Here is an 18082-nt window from a genome sequence, read left to right as displayed (position 1 = left end):
AATACTTCTCAGCCTTGGGAAAGAACTCAAGTAAACATTTCCTGGCCTATAGCTGTGCTTTCTTTCCTTCCTTTCTTATATAACAGTCACGGGTAGAGTGAAATTTAGAGCTACTGGGGCTGGGAGGCAATAATTACAGAACAAAAACTGCAGTGCAAACAGGGGAGCTGCACAGGAGTTCCTTTCCCATTCCCTTCTCTGTGCAAAGCAAGCTGAAGCAGTACATGTGCCAAGTTGCTGCCACGGTGCTGAGAGTAGTGCTCTGCTTCCTTCTTCAAGGGAAGCCTAAAAGTCAGACAAGGCAACTGTGGGAGAAGGTTGGGGCACAGGTGATTCCTCTGGATTCCGAGCAGTGCTGTGCTGGTGGAGAGTATGGTTGTAGCTTGAGGCACTAGTGGAAAACCTGGCTTACCACTTTCAATAGGAAAGAACAGACCTAAAAAGGAAATAATTGATACCACAGGTATAGAACAGAGGTTGGGCTGTGTGCAGTTCTGTCAGCAGCAGCATTGCTGGAGGGGAACCTCTCCTCTGCTCAAACACAGCTTTGGTTGGAAACACATCCTCTCTGTGTCTCCTGGCCATCTCTCTCTTCCCGTGCAAACCAAGGCGGGCAGAGAGCTAACTAATGCTGCCTTCCCCTTAAACCCACCAGTGAGAACCAGCAGTTCCTGAAGGAGGTGGTACACAACGTTCTGGATGGGCAAGGTGTTGGCTGGCTGAACATGAAGAGGGTCCGGCGCCTGCTGGAGAGCGAGCAGCTCCGCGTCTTTGTGCTCAGCAAGCTGAACCGCGCCATCCAGTCGGAGGAGGATGCTCGACAGGACATCATCCAGGATGTGGTCAGTGCTCAGCTCAGCAGGGTGCCCTTGTGGGTGCTTGCAGAGCCTCCTAAAAAGCTGCTGTGGTGGAATTTATGTGCTCGAATTCCTCTCTGCCTTCTGAAGTGGTGACGTGAAGGGGATTTCCCTTGCAGGAGATCAGCCGCAAGGTGTACAAGGGCATGCTGGACTTACTGAAGTGCACTGTGCTGAGCCTGGAGCAGTCCTATGCTAATGCTGGCCTAGGAGGCATGGCCAGTGTCTTTGGCCTCTTAGAGATAGCACATACTCACTATTACAACAAAGGTAAGCAAGGTATTGATGAGAACACAGTGTTTATGAGCCAAACAAGTTCCTTATTGTGAACTGTTTTGTGGCTTCCGGGATTTCGTGGGTTTTACGACACTTTCAAAAAAGGTGAGAACTGCAGCACCCTAACATTAAACTGGAACCTTACAAAACCTGAAACCATTCTCATGTGTACATATAACTGGCCCAAAGCAAAAAAATGGCCGTAGTGATACTGGATTGAAAATGGAAACTGTGAAGCAAGATACAAAACCTGTGACTTTTACAGAAGAAGTGGAAATTCTGAGTGGGGACCTTCAGCTGATGCTGTCCCAACCACAGTCTTGGAAATTATTTCAGGCTACCTGTATAGGGAGGGAAATATTTCTAATGTGGAATCATGTGAGACTGATGTCTCACCAACCACCTTGCATTACACAGTGATTCTTCTGTCAGTAAGGACTATTGGAAACTCTGAAAAGGCGTCTTCATTTTTCAGCTTCTTCTTAAAATCTGATTCTGAATGCAAAAAAAAAACCAAAACCAAAACATGCAAAAGGATTAAGTGCAAAAGATGACAAAACCTCAGGTCATTGAAATGTATTTATTTAATTCTAACAGAATAACATTTTAGCAAACACTTGGTTGTTGGCGTTCTGCGTAGCTTGCATGGGGGATTTTATGTGTTGGCTTAAATACCCTGTAGGTTACAGGTGTTCATTACCCATTGTTGTTAGAATGCTGAGGAAGGTAAGGAAAGCTGTGCTAGTGGAACAGTCCTGGATGTATCAAATAGGCTGATGGTGGTAACTATAAACCTTTTAGTCTGACACTGAAGCAAAATTAGACTGGCTGATGAGTAGCTTATTGAGTAACTCAGTGGTTTTAGACTGAAGTCTTTCTAGTGTAATGCCAGATACCATGTTTTGGTGGTAAGTAGTGTTTACTCAGTAAATAAATTATGGTCCTAGTAGACAAAATTTAGTATGAGCTTTCAAAGCCTTGATGCATCTTTTAAGGACATCTGTCATTATAGTATGACACCTTGATTTATAGTCAAATTTTAGCTGTGTAGGATGTTTTACCTGTTGTCAATGACTTGATGTGGAGAATTCTAGAAATTTGATAAGAGATTACTGCTTATCTTTATGTTATTTAACATATACTAATGACCTAGTCATCCTAAAATATTTCTCTTTGCATATGCTGCATACTGCTTGAATAGGGCATCATGGATATAGGTTGTCTAGAGGAAGCTGAATCTTAATAAAGCATGGTTGTAATTAAATGTCTTTAATATGGCCAAAGTAAGGACTTGTGTTTAGGAACAAGTACAATTGGCAATAATAGCAGGGTTGGGAACCACATCCTAGAAAGAAAGTGGCAGCTATGTGTGAACTTCCCACTCTTAACTGTGTCTTTAAAAATTGGAGAGGGTAGCACTGTGTAAACCTGGGAATCTTGTTTTGGAATGCAGCTCTTGTGTTGTCTGCAAATATGTCACTAATAAGACTCACAGCTGAGGTAGTGTTTCCATATCTAATCAGTACATCTTGAAAGACTGAGGAGTTTTCTGGAGAAGACCTGCAAGGAATTGGGAAACACTTCTGCTCTGAAAGATGGAGGTGTTCAGTCTGTTGACTGTTAAGTGTTGGTTGTTTTCAGCTATTATCCCAATGGAAAGGTGTTGCTGATAGCACAATCTGTAATCTGCTGGACAAAGGTATCACACTGTCTATTGGTATGACAAATTTAGATATTAGGATATGAAATTTTTGACTATTGGCATCTCATCAGCAATTGAAACAGTTAATGCAGAATTGCATGAGGTTCTTTATGGAAAGCCTAATTTTAATTACTCCATTCTGAAAGTTTTGCTCTAATTCAAACTGGGGAGTCTGCTGCAGAGAAATAATGCAAAGTGCCTCTGGGGATGTGATTATAGGAAGTCTTGGAGTCTGATGGAAAAGAGCTATAGTCGATAGTTTTGGATTTTATTTTTCCAAACTGAAGTTCACCTAGTGTTATCCATCAAAAATTATTTTATTTATAATCTTTTCACTGTGAGAGGAGCTTGCTTATATTCTAGAAGTTACATTCTTGGTAGTTGAGGCAAAGTTGTTAAATTTTACTCAACTCAGTAGAGGGAATACAGCAGTTGCTGTGTCATAGAAGATTCCTAGGTTTCAAATATACAGGAAGGGCATACTTCGAGTATCCTAAAACCATTACTCTGGCTTTCTTTTCTCCTGTTTCAATGATTGTGTCAGACTATCTGCAAGCTGTGGTGACCTCTGGGAGCAAATGTGGGACTGAGATATTTTAAATGCTGTGCTTTATTATTTAGGTGAGACCATCTGTCTCATCTTCTCCTCTCATTTCCTTTTCCCTTGTTTGTTTTTTTTTTCTTTTGTCTTGGGGGTTTTTTTTTGTTTGTTTGGGGCTTTTTTAACGTTTTGATGTTTGTTTTTTTTTTCCTTTGAAGAACCAGAAAAGAGAAAACGAAGCCCAACAGATGGATCCATCACTCCAGTTGGCAAGGATCTTGCATCATCCCCAAGAATGGAGCCCAAACCTGTGATGCAACTGCCTGTACCTCAGCGGATGCCAAAGGCACCAAGCCCTGCAGGCAAAGGGCCAGCAGAGTTTGACACAAGGAGTCTAAAGGAAGAAAATTTTATTGCTTCCATTGGTGTGTATTGAGGTGCTTGTGAAGTGGAGGAGGGACTTCTGTTGTGGCATTAGTTTCTATTTGCATTCTCTCCATTTAACACACTACATTGCTTCTATAACATGCTTCATCTACACCTTGGATCTCAAGGAGGAATTGTTTGTGTTTTCACTCTGCTCTTGGATAAACTACCCAGGGCAGTTTTCTCCCAGAAGCATTCTAATCTTGATTGTTTCTGAATTTCATTACACTTCAGGCAACTTTTTTATTCTTTCTGTGTGACTGATGTTTGCAAGCAACAGGAAGTGGCAAAAGGAAACTGGGCCAGCAGGACTGTAGAAAGGGCAAGTGTGGACAGGACTACATGAGACAAAAGTCTACCTGTGTATTATCTGGATTGCATAGGGGTTGTGTTGTATGCTTCTTGACTTTATTTGAGATTTTACTTTTCTTCTTTGACAAAGTAGATGAGAGTAAAATTTAGGCTGTGTTTAATATGCTAATATTGATAATTAACAGGCAAGACACCTAAAAAAAATTTAATGGCAGGTATTGTAGCTTTCAACCTTGTGTTTTTTAAAATAAAACCATGAAGACTGAGCACTTAGGAGGCCAGATCTTTTCAAAAACAAAAAAAAAATCAGTACATCTTGAAGAGATGATCTGTATCAGTGTGTGCTCAGCTAGATGAGCCTGTAGGATGCTGTTTGGAACCCTAAGCAATTTTATCTTATCCATGTACTTATGAAAGCTGAAGGAACATGAAGCAGATGTAGCAATCAGTTGGCTAGCAGCTGTCTTTCTGGCTTTTTCTCCCTTATTACATAGGCCTTGCTCCTGATACGTTTAAATAATACTTTGGAGCCTTCCTCCATAATTGCAGCACTATCCTTTCTTTAAAAAATTTGGTTTTAAGTAGACATTTTGCTTAATAAAAGTTTTTTAGAGCCCATCTTGTACTGATTGCTGCCATTTACATGGGTTACTGACACACTTCAAGTGACCTTTTAGTAGCTCAGCCAGTTTCCTTGAAGAGCAGTAGAAGCCTGCACTTCTTTTTCCTTCCCTTTGCTTTTGGTGCTTTTCAAAGATAATTTTCCTCTGTAGCATTCCCAGCCTTAACTATTCTGGGGCAAGAGCTGTTCCCAGCAGTCAGTCAGTTCAGCATTTCTGCTTGCAGGGTTTCCTTTGGCTGACAGGCTGGTACCTGGAGTGATGTGATGTTTCTGAGCAGGAAAGATGACTTTGTTTCAGAGGTTTAAGAAATGTGGGTGATAAAAAAGTGCAAGTGCCTCATCACTTGTGCCTCAGGGCTAAAGAGGGAATGCAGACTGAAGACTTTTCCTTTTCTCTGCATTGGGATTCCTTGACTTGATTGTAGTGCTTTCACCCAATCTGAATTTGGGAAGGTGGCATTAAGCATCACTGATATCTTGCTCATTTTTCTTCTCACCTGTTCTTGAATCTTTGTAGCCAGATAGGAACAAGTGGATGCAGAGAAGTTCAGCCTTTTGCTTGTGGTGCTGGCTGGCAGGGAGAGCTAAGCATTTATTGAGAATGCTGTCAGGTCAAAAATAACTTGTAAACTTTGTGTTAATTTTTAAGCTATAATATTGGTTAAATATTCTGCTAACCTGCAGTTTTCATTTTCTTAAAATTGCTGCTGCTGTTTTTGTGCCTTTTCCTTTCAGTGATATAAACTAGAGACATTAAACTGGTTCTGTTAAGTAGAGTTTCTGAGATGCCTACATTTTGGAGGAATAAATATCTGACAGTCCTAGAGGCCTTTCTCAAGGAAGATGGTTAATTAAATAAAATGTATCAATAATAGCTGTTTTTCCTTAGCTGGTTCACTGTATGAAGTCATCTCTAGCATTCAAATTCTATAAATGAGAGATGATGCAGTACTCCATTCTTAACATTGTTTTCTTGTAAAATGGTGTTGATTAACCCTTCACTCAGTAGTTGTCATGAATTTCTGCCTTTTTTTTGTTTTTTCTTTTTTTTCCTTCTTTCTTTTGAGATGAAGGGGTGGGGCTTTTGTTTCAATTTTTTTCCCCATTTTCACCTGTCTGACCAGCTGCTGACTCTTTCTCTTTCTCTCCTGCTTTCAATGCATCTTGGGTAGAATTGTGGAACAAGCACCAGGAAGTGAAAAAGCAAAAATCTTTGGAAAAAACGAGTAAGGAAATTAAAAAACTTAGAAACTGACTCCAGCCTCCCCATAACTGCCAACTCCCCAGGTACAGGGTGAGCTTGCATCTATGGCACAGAGTTTTATGCCCACAAGAACAAAGGTCTATCAAGGAAGCCTGCATTATACAGCAGACCAGGCAGATCAGTGTTTGCCTTGGGGAAATTGTGTTCAATGCCTCTTCTTTTTCTTTATTTTTTTTTTCCTTTCTTTTTTCCTCTCCCCTGAATGTTGTTGCCTTCTTCAAAGAAGGGGAAGCAGATATTCTGCATCCTCACCATAGAAGCTACACATGGGAGGACTTTAAGATATTCCATCTCCTTTCTTAAAAGTTAATGAACAGTTTTACTTTACAAGTCTTTGACATTAATAGATTGCTTATTACTGGAATGAAGAATTCTCTGTTCTTTCCAGCTGTGGGATGGCAAATTTTGTGACCTGGCATCAACTATGAACAGTTTATGATCACAGTCTGTCTGCAACAAAAAACACTTCTGAGGAGGAGAGAGAAGGTGTATGTGAAGAGTTGTATTTAGTGATGGCTGTTCAGAGAATAGCCTTGTAATAAGGAATCCACCTCATTTCTTTTTTTTATATCCCTTGATAAAGGAAGAGGAAATAGTCTGAGGCTGTTTGCAGAGTCTAAATAGTAGTCTCAATCTGCACAAATTGTAGCATCTGCTGAAATATGATGCTGAAAAAAATACTGAATGTGTCTTATCTGCAGTTGTAGAACAAGATTTTGCTCTTTTGGTTATTACTGTTGTAAATAGGGACTTGGGACATAAGGGCAGTACCTGGCTTATAGAAACAGTGATGTGGTGGGTGCTTACTAACCATAAATGTGGTTTCCGCTTTGCAGAGCTGATGCCCCTTTTACATATTGAAGGCTGGGGAAGATTAATAGCAAAGATGCATGGGTACAAATTCTTGACACTCTGACTTGGCCTCCCCACTGAAATACTTCAGTTAAATACAAGCAAACATCTGGAGTTGGTTCAGAGAGAATGGGGCAAGTGGGGCACACCTGCAGTTACACCTTACTATGTTTAAACTCTGAATTAAGCTTTCTGCTGAAGCAGACACACAGCATGTGCACACACCTGCTCTCCCAAACTGGGCCTTTGGGTAGGTGCCTGCATTGGGAGGGATAAATTGAGGTTTTAGTGCTGTAGGAGACATACAGCTCCATAAAGTCAGGAAGGGGAGGCTTTTAAGTGCCTGTAAATTGAAGGTGACAGCAATGTGATAGTGAATATTGTGCTGCTTAGACTCAGTTACCAGTATTGCCCACAGCTGTCAAATACCTGCACTGCTTCAGTTGCTTTAGAAGTCACATTGCTGGAAATATATCTGAATTGTGTCATGAGACAGGGAACTCTTAAATTGCTTAAAACACCCGGGTGATGTTTAGTATTCTTGCTGTAGGAATGAGATATAAAACTTTTTGCTGCATTCTTGTTCAGAACTAGAAATGGTGGCCATTTGAATGGGTGGAAATAGAGCTTTAGAAGAGAACAATGTGTATTTCAGTGGAAAACAAGACTAAATTCCTCAAAATGATATTTTTAACTATTTTTTAAAAGTAAATTTTATTTATACTTTCTCTTTGTTAGAATCTTGGATTATTTGATTTACAGCAACAAAGGTGTATGGATTTAGAGGCAGAATACTGTAACAAGTGAAGAACACCCTCTGTAAAACACTTCATATGGAGAATTAGGCTCAAGTAGCAAGCTAGTATGTACTGCACAGCCCGCTTATGGCTTTGCTATCCATGAGTTTACATACCATCTCCAGCTCACTCCCACAAATCTTTGTATATTATCCTTCTCTCTCTCTCCTCCCTTCCCTTTTTCTTTCCTTTTCACTGTCTTACCCTCTCTAGTATTACATAAAGTACAAACATGTCCATAAATCCCAGGTTGTTGTGATCAGTGGTTATCAGAGAGAGTGGCATTGTTTGCTTAGGGATACTGGAGAGATTGTCATGGATACAGAATACAAATATTCCAGCTGCTGATCATGTCTTCCTTTACTGAATAGTTGGCAGATATGGCTATGGCAGACGTGTTGCATTCAGACTCTTCCCCTTTCTGAGAGCAGTGGCACTCTGTGCACAGTCTGTAACACATTCTTTTCTTGCCTCATTATTTACCTCATTCAGTGCTTACCCAAATTTCTTACCAGGCTCTACCTCTCCATCATTATCTTTTCCTTCTGCCATCCCATCAGAGGACAATAGATTATGTGATTCTAGAACTGCATGGGAAATTGAGTTAAAGTTCTGTATTGGTTTCTTTCCCCCCTTTTTTATTTTTTTTGTTTTTGGATGGGCAGACTAACAAGTGCATGACTCGAGGCTTCCTGGCTCCTTCTCTTGCTACTGACCTACTTGATTGCCAAGTCTGGAGGAGCCACTTCTTGATGTAACTGGGGAATGTTGTGAAGTACAGCATCACAGAAGCTTCTTTCTTGCAATTCTTACTGGGGCAGCATCAGTGTTTGCTGTTGATGTTGTCATGTGTTGCCTGATTTTTGCCAAGATAGTTGCTGCAGGCAACCTAACAAACTCCAAGAATCTGAGCAAATGAGCTGTTCAAAAATGAATTCTGACCTTAAAATAAGTATCCTTTATTTACCAAGAATAAAGGAAGTGGCTTCCTAGAATTGAATGGCAACTGCTCTGCATGTATTATTGTAACTGGAAGTTATATGACCTTTGTCTGTCCTCTTTCTCTTTTCTCTCTTGAATGGCTAACAAAGTTACTGCTCAGTGATGGTCATTCCTGGACTATGCCTTTGGAGTATTTGAAATTCAGACTGATGTTTGAAAAAATGGCAGGTGGTTCCTGCTGGCCTTGTTCACAATAGCAACAAATAACAGCAATGAAAGGAATGAAAAAGCAAATTTATTTCCTTGATACTGGTCCTGCTTTCAGTCTATCATCTGTTTTCTGCCACCTTGTTTTTTCTTGATACAGTAATGATTTATTTTTTCCTTTGTGTTCAGGGCCAGAAGGTGTGAAACACTTTGATTTGGGAGAAACAGATGAGAAAAAATCCCAAATCAGTGCAGACAGTGGCCTCAGTTTGACCTCAGGTTCTCAGGTCAGTGGCTCCTATGCTTGCTTTATTTATGTGGCTGTAGAGAGGATTCTGCGTTTTACCACTTAACTGTGGGAAGAATTCTAAGAGTTTGAGCATTCTTTTTAAATGCTCCTTCAGGAAAATTTCTTCCCCACTTCCTGTAGGGAACTGATCATAGCAAACTACTCAGTTGTATGACCCAATGTTCTTTTTGACACGCAGGCAGTAGTTCCTATTTATCTGGCTAAATAAACTAAGTGTAAGGTGTGTGATTCAAGACCCCAAGGGAATGGGAGGTAATGCTCTCTCCTTATGATAAACACTAATGTGAATATTCTTCCTGTCCTTTATATCTTTTGATTGCAGAAGAGTGATTTTGACTCTCTTCCCAGTGGAGGACCAGCAGTTATGGTCCGAAGTACAAGCCAGGATTCTGAAGTTAGCACAGTGGTAGGATATGCCCAAAGTCAAATCTTGGTGTAAATGCTTGCTGAAAAGTGAGGGAGGGCATTTCATGCCTTCATGTTGTGTGGTGTGGCTGCTGATTGTTATGCAAACATCATGTGTGTCTGTGAGTTCTCCAGAGCCTCTCAGTGAGTGGCAAGCATGGGTGTCTGACAGAACATACATTGTGCTTTGTTAGATTGTACCCTTCATATATGGTGCTTCTTCCTGTTGCATGTTCCTAGCTGTGGGTGTGTTTGTGGAAATGGTGGATTGCAATAATTTTATTAATATACTTTAGTTGTGTGTAAGCCATCTGTAAAAACCAGAAGTTCAAAAATATAACCTGGGAGCAAAAAAAAAGGAGATTGTTTGATGCATTAAAAATAAGAACAAAGGTTCTGGTGTATTGTTTTAGAGCACTAGAATGATACAAAATATATCTGCTTAATCTCTGATCAGCTACAGGCCTAGAAGAAAAAGATAGCAGGGATGCATCCAGTAAAAAAAGAATGAGCCTACATGCTATCTGATAGAGCATATTCCAGGGATGAAACCCAAGAAACTTTCCTTTTTGTTGTTTTTTCTTATCTCTAAACTACAGCCTGCCAGTAAATCTCTAGCTTGCCAGCCTGTAACAAGAATAACATTGTCTTTCTCTAATGGACCCAAAAATGTATTTATGGGATTACTGCTTCAGGCAGAAGAGGGATCTAAAAGAGATAGTTGATATTCAAGTATGTATTCCTTCAAGCTCAAGAAAGGTCCATTCCAACAAGTAGGAAATCAAGCAAAGGCATCAGGAAGCCTTCATGGATAAGCCAGGGGCTCCTAACTGAAGTTATACATAGGAAGGAAGTCTACAAAAGATGGAAGCAGGGGCAGGTGTCCCAGGGAGAGTGTACATTTGCTGTGTTATCTTGCAGGCACAGGGTTAGGAAAGCCAATATCAACCTGGAGTTGAAACTGACAAGAAATACAAATGAAAAGAGGAGAAGCACAGAAGCAGCAAGAAAAAGGACTAGGGAAAATGTGGGCCTGCTTCTGAGGAGGGCAGGGAAACTGCTGACACATGATAAAGATTGAGGTACTTGGGGCTTTCTTTGCCTAAAGCTGATGTTCAAAAAAGCCAGACCCTAGAGACCAGAAAAAGTCTGGACAAGAAAGACCCTTATGGAGGATGACCAGGCTAGGGAGTGCTTCTACAAACTGGATATACATCAATCCATGGTTCCTGAGGGGTTTGAGACACAAGTGCTGAGAGAGATGACTGATGCCATTGTGAGGCCTCTCTTGATTGTGTCTGAACAGTCAAGGTTCCTAAAGATTGGAAGGCAGCAAAAACCACTCATCCTCAATAAGGGCAAGATCTAAGACCTCAAGAGCTGCTGGTTGGTCAGTCTCACCTTAGCCCTTGGGAAAGATGATGCAGGAAACTTTCCCAAACACAGGAAGTACAGCAAGTGAAGAAGGTTTTTATGGCTTTACATTATGGATTTATCATGGAACTGTAGAATCATTAAGGTTGGAAAAGACCTCCAAGATCGAGTCCAACTGTAATCCAACTCCCACACCCACTAGAAAATCTCCTGAAGCTCCACATCTAAATGCTTCCTGAAGACTTCCAGGGATGGTGACTCCAGCACCTCCCTGGGCAACCCATTCCAATGCCCACCTTACAAAGGGACAAGCATGCTCAACCACCCTGATATCCTGGTACAGAGAGGTGCCGGGTCCTGCACTTGACCACAACAACCCCATGGGGAGCTACAGGCTGGGGACAGAGTGGTTGGAGAGCAGCCAGACAGAGAGGGACCTGGGAGTCTGGATTGCCAGGAAGCTGAACATGAGCCAGCAGTGTGCCCAGGTGGCCAAGAAGGCCAATGGCATCCTGGCCTGGATCAGGAACAGCGTGGCCAGCAGGTCCAGGGAAGGGATTCTGCCCCTGTACTCAGCCCTGGTGAGGCCACAGCTTGAGTCCTGTGTCCAGTTCTGGGCCCCTCAGCTCAGGAAGGAGATTGAGGTGCTGGAGCAGGTCCAAAGGAGGGCAACTAAGCTGGTGAAGGGACTCGAGCACAGACCCTCTGAGGAGAGGCTGAGGGAGCTGGGGGTGTTGAGGCTGGAGAAGAGGAGGCTCAGGGGAGACCTCATCACTCTCTACAACTCCCTGAAAGGAGGTTGGAGCCAGGGGGGGGTTGGTCTCTTTTCCCAGGCAGCTCTCAGCAAGACAAGAGGGCACGGTCTCAAGTTGTGCCAGGGGAGGTTTAGGTTGGATATTAGAAAGAATTTCATTATTGAAAGGGTGATCAGACATTGGAATGGGCTGCCCAGGGAAGTAATGGATTCTCCGTGTCTGGAGATATTTAAAACGAGACTGGATGTGGCACTCAGTGCCATGGGCTGGGAACCACGGGGGGAGTGGATCAAGGGTTGTACTTGATGATCTCTGAGGTCCCTTCCAACCCAGCCAATTCTATGATTCTGACTCTCTTGGTGGATGAGGGAAGAGCAGCAGTTGTTTATCTCAGCTTCTGAAAAGCATACTGTGTCCTGTAACAGACAAGCTGCCATAGCCTGGGTTAGTTAAGTGAGCAGTGACATGGACTGAAAAATGAGTAACTGAGTCCAGAGGGTTGTGATCAGCATCACAAAGAGGTCAGTACTGGGGACAACACCATTCAGCATCTTCACTGGTGACCTGGATAATGGTACAGAGCAGTTTTGCAGATTCTACAGAACTGGGAGGATTGACCAATACAACAATTGTTTGTTGCTGCTGTTCAGGGAGACCTCAACAGGCTGGAGGAATGGGTAGAGAGGAATCTCTGAAGTTCAACAAGTGGAAAATGCCAAGTTTTACATTCTGGGGAAGAATAAACCTCAGGCATCAGTACATGCTGGGGCTTTACTGGCTGGAAAGCAGCTTTATGGAGAGGGCCTTGAGGATCCTGATGGACAACTAGCTGACCATGAGCCAGCAATCAATCCACCATTGTGGAGGAACAGCCCATTGTCAGCATATGGAGGGAGATGATCCTTCTGCTTTACTCAGCCTCTGGTAAGGCTGCATCTGGAGTATTACGTCCAGTTCTGGGCTCCCCAGTACAAGAAGGATAAATTTGAGGAGGATCTTACCAATGGGTGTAAATATCTGATGAGAGGGATTGGAGCCAGACTCTTCTCAGTGGTACCCTCTGGCAGTCCACACAAAAATTAAAGCACAGGACATTCTGATTGGACACAATAAAGCAGTTTTTTAGTTTGAAGGTGATCAAACACTGGAGCAGTTTTCCCAAAAAGGTTGTGGATTCTCCCTCTTTAGGATTTTAAAAACCTGACTGGACACGGTCCTCAGCAATGTAATCTAGATGACCCTAGCAGGTGGTCTTATCTGCAGATTATTTTAACAGATCCCTTCCAACCTAAATAATTCAGTAATTTTTCTGAAGGCATTTTGAATTTCTCTCCATCTCTTTCTACAGAGTAGGATTTGATGAGAAGATAATGTTACTGAAAGAAAGAAATTAAATGTGGCCTTCAGTAGTATTGCTTCTTACTTTGTGCCTTATGAGACATTTTACAATTTTTCTCTCCACGGTGTCTTTTTTTTTCTGCTTTATTAACTGCTTTATTTTTCTCCCCAGGTCAGTAACAGTTCTGGAGAGACTTTGGGAGCAGACAGTGACTTGAGCAGCAATGCTGGTGATGGCCCCAGCATGGAAAATGGTGGGAATTTGACAGGATCCAGGGGCGCCGTGTCAGACAGTGAGATTGAGACAAACTCTGCTACTAGCTCTATTTTTGTAAGGGCGTTGCAGACTTCCCTTGTTTATTATTCTTTTCTGATTCTGTTTTGAGGTTTAATCAATGCTATGAGGTTTAAGCAATGACTTAAGGATGTAATTTTGTAGGGATCCATGTAACTTTCTTCATTTCCTGTTCAGTACCTGGTTCTTTCAGAACAGGAAATTCACATCTTGCACCATGTTACAGGTTAGCAGTATTTAATTTCCCAGATTTAATATTATTTTAATTAATTGATTTATTTAATATTGATTTATTTGCTATTTAATTTAATTCAGACCAGATGATATGTAATCATTTGCTTAACTTCATGCCTTTATGAATGGCAAAGGCACTCTGTAAAGTCTAAGAGAGAGAGCCCAGGTATTCTGCCTGTGGATATTAATTTTCTGTGTCATCCTGAGAAGGGTGCATATTTCTATTTCTTCCTCTGTTCCTCACAGTCTGGACAAGAATAGTGATATTTAGCTATTTCATTAACAGTTGAAAATATTTACTATAGAATTTGGGCAAACTTACTGCATAAGCATAAAATAAGAGGGACAACACCAGAAATTTTATCTGTTCTTTCCCTTAGTTTGGGACTTGCATTTTTTTTGTTTTCCTTCCTTTGTTCTTTTTTTGATTTCTCTATCTGTCTCTCTTTGTCTTTGCTTTGTCCAACTCTGGACTTTTAAGTGTCTTACCTTGCACTTTGGACAAAGCAATTTGTTTTGTGAACATTTCAGGGGGAGACGCATCTGGGAAGTACCGCTTGCAAACTGCACCTGTTAAACACAAGAGTGGACTGCAAGAAACAACCCTGTGCAGAATTAAAATGTCTGATACTCCTGGTGTTATTTTTCAGGCAAAGTCTCACAACCTGAAGCAGAGTGTGAAGGATAACAAAGGCAGTGTTCCAGGGAGAGCTCCAGAGGATGGAAACCAACGTGTCTATCTCTATGAAGGACTTTTGGGTAAACTTTTTTTTTTTAATTTTCTTTGCTGGACGGGGACTATTTAGACAGAAGTTCAGGTGAAGTCATGTCTGATGCAGACTGGAATCTTTACATTTCCAGAGGTTATTTTTAATCATTTACTGTTGTCTGTGCTGGTAGAATAGGAGGGTGCCTCAGGCCCTTCTGAGTAAAGCCACAGATTTCCTGGGGAGACTGAATAAGAGGAGATGGGTGTGAATGGTGTAGTTTGCATAAAATGCAGTTTATCCAAGTCTTTTGCTGTTCTTGAATACCAGTTCTTTAAACTGTTGGAAAAAGGGGAGAAAGAAAGCTATGAATGGGTTGTTAAAGTGTATCTCTGGTGCTGGAAAAGTATCCTTCATCTGAAGTCATTGAACTTAAAGTCAGACTTAAGTCTTAGATCTTCAACTCAGAGTGCTAGTGGCCTTCAAGTGTATCCCTGAATTAGGAATATGTTGTCTTTTTAGAAATGTATTTCATCTGGATGTGCTGTTAATCTCAAGCTCTCTCTTACTGTGTTTTTCATCCTTTCCATTTATCGTTCCTGCCTGCTTGGAATGGTGCAGGTAGGGATAAAGGATCTGTCTGGGACCAGTTAGAGGATGCTGCAATGGAAACCTTCTCTCTGAGTAATAATCTTTATCTTTCTGCTTCTCTGTGTGTTTGCCATGATCTGTGTTTGTGTGAGATATTTCTTTCTGTTGGACAGTGTTTACACTGTACAGAAAAGATTGACTCCTTAAAGAGCAGAGATGAAAGATACTTCTGTGTAAGGGTTTGAAAAGATTGTGCCACAAAATAGAATGAGAGATAAATCTTGTATTTCCTTTTACACTTCCCTTCAGTTGTGATGTTGCCTGTGGTTTAATTGTGTATTGGCTTATGGTGTGTTCAAGGAGTGGGAAGGAACAGGAATTAATCTTCAAGTATTTGACTGTAGTGAATTTTGTGTACATTGCACAGGCAAAGAGCGTTCAACTTTGTGGGACCAGATGCAGTTCTGGGAAGATGCTTTCCTGGATGCTGTGATGTTAGAGAGGGAAGGAATGGGGATGGACCAGGGACCTCAGGAGATGATTGACAGGTAAAGTTCTTCAGTACACCTCTTTACTCCTCATTGTTTCACCTGGGGCTGAAATAACAAAAAAGGTGAAATGATAAAATAATTCTGCTGAATATGCTATTGTCACTTTGTTAGTGTAGCTGACTGTTCCAAGGTGAGCCTTTTCTCTCTGTTCTGGCCAGTATCTCCTGATACTGAAATACTGTCTTCAGGTGTGACAGGCATTTTTTTAACCCCTGTGGAGAGGTGGTATTTCCAGAGAAAAGAGTAATGTAAGTGTAATCACAGTCTGAATAGATGGCAGTAGTAAAGCAGAAGATTTCTGTGGCAGGATGACTACATTCTTGAGTAAAAGTCAGATTTTGGTGTGGTTTTGTCACAGGAAAGAATGAAATGTCTTTGGAAAACTCCAGCTTTTGTCCTGAGTTGTATGTCCCTCTCCTGGCAGCTGTAATTGTCATGGAGCTGTGGCTGCAGAAAAGAGGAAGCAGTTAAGCACAGTGGAACACTTGGAACTTTCCCACTGAGCAGATGTTATTTATTTCAACTAGCTAATAATTAATGGCAATGTTTAATTAGTGACCACAATGTTTTATTGGAAAAATGCCAGCGGCTTAGTGGCTTGGTGGGGTTTTTTTGGGGTTTTATTTGCCATCCACTTTACAAATAGTGCTCTGTCCTCTGCCAGTGCTGGGGTGGATTAAATGAAGAATTCCTGTGAGGCTGCTTCAGGTCTGGCTCTCCTTGCAGGTACCTTTCCCTGGGAGAACACGATCGGAAGCGTTTGGAGGATGATGAGGACCGCCTGTTGGCTACTCTGCTGCATAACATGATTGCTTATATGCTTATGATAAAGGTGACTTCTTTTCACTAGATCACTGATCAGATTAAAGCAATGTATTTTGTTGTCTTGAAACCTTACCTCTCTGTTCACAGAGCTCAGAACATGAAAGACTATTATAAAACATCTCCTGGTCTTAACGAAATAATTGCTTCAGTACCTGGAGATACCTTGAGATATTTTGGCAGAGTTTGCACAGTTCTATGCCATGGGTATGCATATACATTGTCATTTAAAGTAGGATTTATTTTAGCCCTCCTAGTACCTTCAGAGCATGTTCTTGTTCTCGAGAGTATGGGTTATAAATTTAGGAGAGGTGTCTTCTAATCTGATTTCCTTCCAGATGAAAATTGAAAATCCTAGAGAATTCAGAGGTAAAAGGAGAACATGGGCAGATTGTGAAAGTGCATATCAATAACTCAGTATGAAACTTGGTGTCACTAGCAAGCAGACCTTTTTATCTCATTCAGTGGGCTGTGTATATGCAGCTTAATGCTGTAGATGGCCACTAGCAATGTCTTTCAGTCTGAATAATTTCTTAGATAATACTGATTCTCCCTCAGCGTTACTGGAAATCAATCTTCTAAATTTTTCATGTTTAGAAGCAGCCTAAGTGTATGGTTTTACCTGTACCAGTTTTGATGGGTTATGCTGTGCAGTGTTACAGCTTGCCAGTAAAAAGTTGGAAGAAAGAAGGTAGTGATTTTCCTCAGTATCAATGAAATATGAGGGTAAGGTTTAAGATTCCTTTAAGAAGGAATTTGAGTATATTTGGAATTAGTTCATTTCACAATAAGACTATGGCAATTAGCCACTAGGACTTGCATCTCTGTGAATCTGTGGAAGTAATGATAACCCACACAGTCTCTAAAAAAAGGGTGTAAAAGAGGAGAGCAAATAATGTTGGTTTCAAAAGGCTGTCTCATGAGAGAGATTGATAGAGTTAGACCCAGAGGGGAAGTGTCTTCTCATCTGGTGAAAGGAATCCAATCCTCAAGAAGGCAGTTTGCTGGGGGAGAGGGGTAAGGAGGCAAACAGAATATTTTATGCCTTTGAAAATTATATCACTGTGGGCCAATGGGCTGTAGGTGAACAGGGAATTACAGAGAGTTTTGATAAAAATGATTTCTTTCAGTGACTCTTCAGAGATGCTCAGGAGTGAGGGTGGAATGAAGAACTAGGCAAAAGAAGGGTTGTTGGATTCTTTTTGTTATGGATGTGGTTAGGTTTTTTTCCCATCTGATTATAATTTTTAGATTAAAAGATGGTGGATTTAGAATATTTTGTGTATTATTTACATATTGGATTCTTCTCAAGCAGAGTCTGGGCTTTAGGAAACAAAGAGTATGTACCGAGGTATCTCAGGGCATCTTCTGGTAGTAATTGCAAAGTGAATTCTTCTGAACTGTCAGGGGAAGCATAATCCTCCAAACCCAACACTTTGGAATTTTAATGTATTTTCTTGTTTTGGAATAGCAGATCCTAGTAGGTTTTACCTAAAAAATTACAGGAAAAATGCTTTCAAAGGGCTTTCAAAAAACTCTTAGCAAAGGAAGGAAGCACAGTGAGTTTGTTTTATGTGCTCTATTGCATTAAGGTAAAAGAATATTCAATCTAGCTTGAAGTAGGTGCTCAGGCATGAGTGTACTGTCTTCAGGCCTAGAGTACCAGTGGCTGCTGTTCATAATAATAACCTTTTGAAGGGTCACCTGGGGCAGAAATGTTTTGCTTCTGAGCTTCTCTGCATCTCATGCTTGGGTGGAAGCTGCTGCTGTTGGAGGAGACTCTAGAGATGTTAGAGCTGATGATCAGGAAACAGACTATTAAAGAGTGAGAATTCTGAAAGATATCCTGCCTTTGTGTTAATGTTTCTTGTGCTGATGGCTCCACAGCTGACTAAATCAAGT

At 41.2% G+C, this 18082-nt stretch overlaps 1 protein-coding gene across 3 annotated transcripts in view; it reads left to right on the top strand.

Moving 5' to 3' along the window:
- The window catches only part of MADD (MAP kinase activating death domain), a 69129-nt gene that overhangs the window by 32361 nt on the left and 18686 nt on the right, over positions 1-18082 (top strand). For 2 of the 3 annotated variants that reach the window (XM_030452144.1, XM_030452143.1), the window contains 9 exons: positions 656-842; positions 977-1127; positions 3595-3801; positions 8988-9085; positions 9431-9514; positions 13153-13311; positions 14160-14268; positions 15235-15355; positions 16085-16190. In XM_030452144.1, coding sequence (XP_030308004.1) covers positions 656-842; positions 977-1127; positions 3595-3801; positions 8988-9085; positions 9431-9514; positions 13153-13311; positions 14160-14268; positions 15235-15355; positions 16085-16190 — 1222 coding nt within the window. Of the gene's footprint in view, positions 1-655; positions 843-976; positions 1128-3594; positions 3802-8987; positions 9086-9430; positions 9515-13152; positions 13312-14159; positions 14269-14837; positions 14901-15234; positions 15356-16084; positions 16191-18082 lie in introns of all 3 variants that reach the window. The other variant, XM_030452141.1, reaches the window with a different exon arrangement.

The sequence above is a fragment of the Calypte anna genome, chromosome 5A (assembly GCF_003957555.1).
Source record: "Calypte anna isolate BGI_N300 chromosome 5A, bCalAnn1_v1.p, whole genome shotgun sequence".
NCBI lineage: Eukaryota > Metazoa > Chordata > Aves > Apodiformes > Trochilidae > Calypte > Calypte anna.
Note: the sequence above shows the minus strand (reverse complement) of the source record. Positions and strands in the feature narration are given on the sequence as shown.